General features: G+C 47.9%; 1 protein-coding gene across 1 annotated transcript in view; it reads left to right on the top strand.

Annotated features, from left to right (window-relative positions):
• Positions 1-6,000, top strand: part of LOC139421541 (adhesion G protein-coupled receptor L1-like) — a 229,758-nt gene that overhangs the window by 184,631 nt on the left and 39,127 nt on the right. The window contains exons 7-8 of the mRNA XM_071172541.1: positions 4,847-5,054; positions 5,423-5,687. Of these exons, the coding sequence (XP_071028642.1) occupies positions 4,847-5,054; positions 5,423-5,687 (473 nt within the window). The remainder of the gene's footprint in view (positions 1-4,846; positions 5,055-5,422; positions 5,688-6,000) is intronic.

Below are 6,000 nucleotides of genomic sequence, written 5' to 3'. Positions count from 1 at the left end.
TCATCATATTCATGCCACAGCTTCATATTGACGAGAAACAGTCACTGTTGACATATTGTATTGTGTCGGGAACAACAGCTGATAAATTAATTTCCTATTATTTTTTCATGGTAGCATTTTGCTGTAAAGTGTTTCCAATAGAAGATATATTGCCCGTTCCAACTTACACCCTATTCCCTGTATAGTGCACTACTTTAGTGCACATTATAGGGAATAGGGTGCCATTTGGGATGCACACCTGTACACAGCAGATAAAAGCAAGGTTGGTTGTTAATCCTTGATAAGGTAAGTTGTATTACAGTACAGTAGGTTTGGTTATACTGCCTAGTGGTGTGGCCCCATTAGACCATGACTGCTCTGATCGTGCCAGACCAGATTTCCACAGCTCCTAAAAATGTGTTTCATCTAATCTAACAATCTCAACTAATCCCAGAAGCTCAATATGACTCAGGCTAACCTGTTCTAGGCCGGACTAGGATAATACCTAGTCCGATCTTTAATACCCTATCCCTAATACCTCATACCTCATATCCATCTCTAATACCTAATACCTAATTCATGTAGTGCTGGTCCTAATAATACTAGGCTGTGTGGTAGTGTGTGTTAGCAGGGTGTGGCTGCCTGGGAGGTCAGGCTGTCCATACAGAGAGAGAATAAACAGGAAGAGGGCATGCTGGCTGAAAGAACAGGTCAGAGTTAATGAAGCCTCCCAGGCAGGGTGTGGAGCGGAGCGGCTCCCTCTGTTTGTCTTTGTGTGTGTGTGTGTGTGTGTGTGTGTGTGTGTGTGTGTGTGTGTGTGTGTGTGCATGCAAGTGAACCTCTCTCTCTTTCTTTTCTCTGGTCTGTGTGTGTCAGTGCCAGCTCAGTGTGACCGCCTGGGAGGCCAGTCCAGTGATGAGCCCCACTGACACCCGGCCCTGCCAGCCCACCCAACACCCAGCTAATTAGAATAAGCAGAGCCAGAGAGCCATGTTAGAGTTCCTATCTGCAGACTGTAAAGGGACAGAGAGAATAACAGGACAAAACACATAGGATGGTTAGCCCTTACTCTTTACTGCAATACCCTGGTATACAGTAATGCTGACTATGCTACTGTATAGTGTGAAGCCGATTCAGGGTAGTGGTGCTGTTAATATATTACTGGGATCAATGATTTGTCCCATAAATACCTGTTAAACCTCTTGTGATTCACCGTACATAGAGAACCCAATTGGGCCAGGAACCAAAAGGTTGCTGGATCGAATCCCCGAGCTGACAAGGTAAAACTCTATTGTTCTGCCCCTGAGCAAGGCAGTTAACCCACTGTTCCCCAGGCGCTGAAGATGTGGATGTCGATTAAGGCAGCCCCCTGCACCTTTCTGATTCAGAGTTGTTGGGTTAAATGTGCAAGACACAATTCAGTTGTACAGCTGACTAGGTTTCCCCTTTCCTTTCCCAATATGAATACAAGTCAGCATTGTGGATTAAAGGTAGCCCTTGACAATGCACTGCACCAGCCATTGGTTTTTTATTAGCCAGGACTCTGTAATCCAAGGCTGGTCTGTACAGTAGTCATGGACTCTTTTCAGATACAGACTCCCACCATACACTTGTTGGTTGTTTTGGTTGTAAATGCAGGTCGTCCATTTGTCTGCTTGTCCGTCTGTGTGTCCTGTGTTGTTGTGTGCGTGACTAGAGACGGGCCAGTAGCACGGCTGTGTTGGTCTGTCCTTTATCCTACCTTGAGGCAGGAGGATGTTCTGTCCTTTATCCTACCTTGAGGCAGGAGGATGTTCTGTCCTTTATCCTACCCTGAGGCAGGAGGATGTTCTGTCCTTTATCCTACCCTGAGGCAGGAGGATGTTCTGTCCTTTATCCTACCTTGAGGCAGGAGGATGTTCTGTCCTTTATCCTACCTTGAGGCAGGAGGATGTTCTGTCCTTTATCCTACCTTGAGGCAGGAGGATGTTCTGTCCTTTATCCTACCTTGAGGCAGGAGGATGTTCTGTCCTTTATCCTACCCTGAGGCAGGAGGATGTTCTGTCCTTTATCCTACCTTGAGGCAGGAGGATGTTCTGTCCTTTATCCTACCCTGAGGCAGGAGGATGTTCTGTCCTTTATCCTACCCTGAGGCAGGAGGATGTTCTGTCCTTTATCCTACCTTGAGGCAGGAGGATGTTCTGTCCTTTATCCTACCTTGAGGCAGGAGGATGTTCTGTCCTTTATCCTACCCTGAGGCAGGAGGATGTTCTGTCTTTGTTCATGGGTCAGCTATGCAGCAGCTTGTTCCGCTCTTTATGTCTCTACTCCTCTTTACTTTGATGCTGTTGTTTGTTTCATCCTCGTCACAGCTTTGTTCATAGAATTCAGCCATTTATCCCTGAGCTACTTTTCTTGTATATTTTATAGGATTGCTGGAAGTGTTATAAAATAGAGATGAAGGAAGAATACCTGACAAAGTCACTGTAAATGAGGACTACATTCAAATTACACATTGACCCTTGAGGGTTCCCCAAAACCAGTGGGCTGTACCAATGTAGATATTTTCAACTCTACGGGGGTGCCACTGCCTACGTTAATAACTATGGGGCTCCCCAGCATGCTAGAACACCCCTGCTGCTGGAAACCATTCTTAGATCAACCACTGTAGCTCCTCGGCTGCTTGTTTTAACAATGGAGCATGACAGTCCCTTTGTGAAGCCCCTCTATTCAATGTGTTTGTTTACGCCCAGGCTTGATTTGAGTCATGTTTTGACGTAAGATATTCATCCCTGCTGAGTCCCCTCAGACACAACAACAGTATCATCACTGAGGCACAGCACACAGCCACACACTTCTGAGAGACTAAAACTTCCCACTGGGCAGAGACGCCAATTCAGCATCTATTCTACGTTGGTTCAATGTAATTGCATTGATATGACCTGGAAACAACGTTGATTCAACCAGTGTGTGCCCCGTGGGGAGAGAGAGAGGCATAATATATTGATACTACTATTGTGACCAGCAAACATTTCCTGAAACCATAAAAAGAGAGGCAGGTAAAGGAATAAGATACATTTTCCCTAGACGGTCCTTTCTCAGGAACGCTGCCATCTCCTACGGTACGCAGCATGTCCAAGGATGTAGCATCCTAGGCTTAGTTCCATCCTAGTAAATCTGCCAGCAATGTTTGTGTATGTGCATGTGTGTGTGTGTGTGTTGACTGTGTCTAAACGCCCCTGTAGGGACCAGTTAGACCACGGCTCCGTTCAGTCATAACGTGACCCGTGTGAGTTCCCTGTCCTCTGTTCTCAACACACTGACTGGCTGGGCTGCTGGGGCCAGGACACATACATAACTGAGTATCCAGAGAAGAGGGGAGTCCTCTGTTCAGCTCTTTCATTCTGTACCTGTACTGTCCCTATACTGTACCTGCAGTGTCCCTGTACTGTCCCTGTAGTGTCCCTGTAGTATCTCTGTAGTGTCCCTGTAGTATCTCTGTAGTGTCCCTGTAGTGTCTCCGTTGCTCTCACGTCCTCACAGAGTCTCCTGTGATGTCACTGTGTGACCGTGCTGTTGATGCCAGCAGCTTTTTTCCATAGATACCTCTCCTCCCCGCCCTCCTCCGCCCGGTTCCCCTCCCGCCCCACCTGACAGTCCTCTGGTCCCAGGTCAGACACTATCTGGCTGAGAGAGAAAGTGCGTCAGCCAGCCAATTTACAGCAGTCCCCAGTGGGTGACCTCCAGGAGAGAGCTATGAGACACAGGAAGGAGGGTAGGAGGCAGAATGTGTGTGTGGGTGTGTGTGTGCATGTGTGTGTGTGCATGTGTGTGTGTGTGTGTGTGTGTGTGTGTGTGTGTGTGTGTGTGTGTGTGTGTGTGTGTGTGTGTGTGTGTGTGTGTGTGTGTGTGTGTCTGTGTCTGTGTGTGTGTGTGTGTGTGTGTGTGTGTGTGTGTGTGTGTGTGTGTGTGTGTGTGTGTGTGTGTGTGTGTGTGTGTGTGTGTGTGTGTGTGTGTGTGTGTGTGTGTGTGTGTGTGTGAAGTATGGATTGCAACAACAGAAGAAGGGGATCCTGGCCAGACTCTTATTTTCTACCCCAGACTTCATGGCATTACTCTTGACTGAGATCCAACCACCTGTACTGATACAACACTCTAAAACTCATACTGTTATTTCCTACCACAGAGCAGGAATACTGAGCTTCTTACAATATACATGCACAATAAAACCTTAAGTAGGCCAAGATGAATCAGATGAAATACTATCTGGGCAGCAGCAGCTAGGAATCTACCATTTATCAGAACACTACAGGCAGCTCTTAGGCCTCAATCCTGATATTTAGCAAATTAGCTTTTTGTATTCCTTCATTTTTGATCTGATAATGTATCTCACCTCATTCCCCTCGCTGTCTCTCTCTGTCTCTCTCTCCCCCATTCTTCTTTTGTTTTCTGTCTCCCTCTCCTCAAATCTCAAACTTGTTATCTTGAACATCTCTCCGTCTCTTTCCCCACTATACTCTCATCCCATCTTCTACCCCTTTCTTTGTCTCCACTCCTCATCTCCTCTCTCTTTCCGTTTCCCCCTCATCATCTCCTTAATATACTCCTTTATCTTACATTGCTCCTTTTATATCCCTTCACTCCATCTCTCACACTCTCCATCTCTCTCTCTCTTTCTCCCTTTCTCTCTCTCTCTCTCTTTCTCCCTTTTTCTCTCGCTCTCACTCTCTCTCTCCCTTTCTCTCTCTATCGCTCGCTCTCTCTCTTTCTTTCTCCCTTTCTCTCTCTCTCTCACTCGCTCTCCCTCCCTCACTCCCTCCCGCCCTCCCTCCCTCTCGCTCTCTCACCCTCTCCCTCCCCATCTCTCTCTCTTTCCACTCTCCTCCAGTCTTTGTGTGTCCGGGCACACTGCTGCGTGTACAGGCGGCCAGCTCGCTGCAGGAGGCAGAGCATCAGTCGGGGGCGTGGTGTAAGGACCCCCTGCAGTCAGGTGACCGGCTCTATGTCATGCCTTGGACTCCCTACCGCACCGACATGCTGTATGAGTACGCCTCCTGGGAGGACTTCAGACAGAACCGCGCCACCACCACCTACAAGTGAGCACCGCCTCTGCCACCCCCGCCAGTTCACATCAAATAATCCCTCTGCCTCTGCATTGATTTATTTGAATACTGCTGTAGATGGATGGTGAATGGCAGTGTGGGTTCCATGGGGTCCTGTGGTGATCTGTAGATCACTGGTGGGGCACCTCAGGGGTCAGTGTGAAGTCCAATTAATTTAGTGAAATACATGTTTTTTCTTGTGCTCAATGGGATGGAGAAGTATGAGAACCACTGTTCTAATGTATGTGATCATACTGTTGGTCTCTTTGGACATGTGCTTATGAGCAGGTCATCGCCCAAAAGCTCATGGGTTATTGATTCTCCTGTCATATTCTGACCACCCACTTCTTCCCCTCCTATAGGTTGCCGAACCGTGTTGATGGCACAGGCTTCGTGGTATACGATGGCGCCGTGTTCTACAATAAGGAGCGCACACGCAACATGGTCAAGTATGACCTGCGCACACGCATCAAGAGCGGCGAGGCCATTATCGCCAACGCCAACTACCACGACACATCACCCTACCGCTGGGGTGGGAAGAGCGATATCGACCTGGCGGTGGACGAGAACGGGCTGTGGGTCATCTACGCCACAGAGTCCAACAACGGACGACTGGTGGTCAGCCAGGTGGGTGGAGGAGAGGAGGATAGAGGGAATAGAAGCGTGTGAAGAGGAGTGTAACAGGATGATGGAGGGAATAATAGAGAGAGGAGTGTAACAGGATGATGGAGGGAATAGAAGAGAGAGGAGTGTAACAGGATGATGGAGGGAATAGAAGAGAGAGGAGTGTAACAGGTAATGGAGGGAATAGAAGAGAGAGGAGTGTAACAGGATGATGGAGGGAATAGAAGAGAGAGGAGTGTAACAGGATGATGGAGGGAATAGAAGAGTGTAAGAGGAGTGTAACAGGATGATGGAGGGAATATAAGAGTGTAAGAGG

This window comes from Oncorhynchus clarkii, chromosome 12 (genome assembly GCF_045791955.1).
Source record: "Oncorhynchus clarkii lewisi isolate Uvic-CL-2024 chromosome 12, UVic_Ocla_1.0, whole genome shotgun sequence".
NCBI classification, from domain to species: domain Eukaryota; kingdom Metazoa; phylum Chordata; class Actinopteri; order Salmoniformes; family Salmonidae; genus Oncorhynchus; species Oncorhynchus clarkii.
This window is presented reverse-complemented; position numbering and strand designations above follow the sequence as displayed.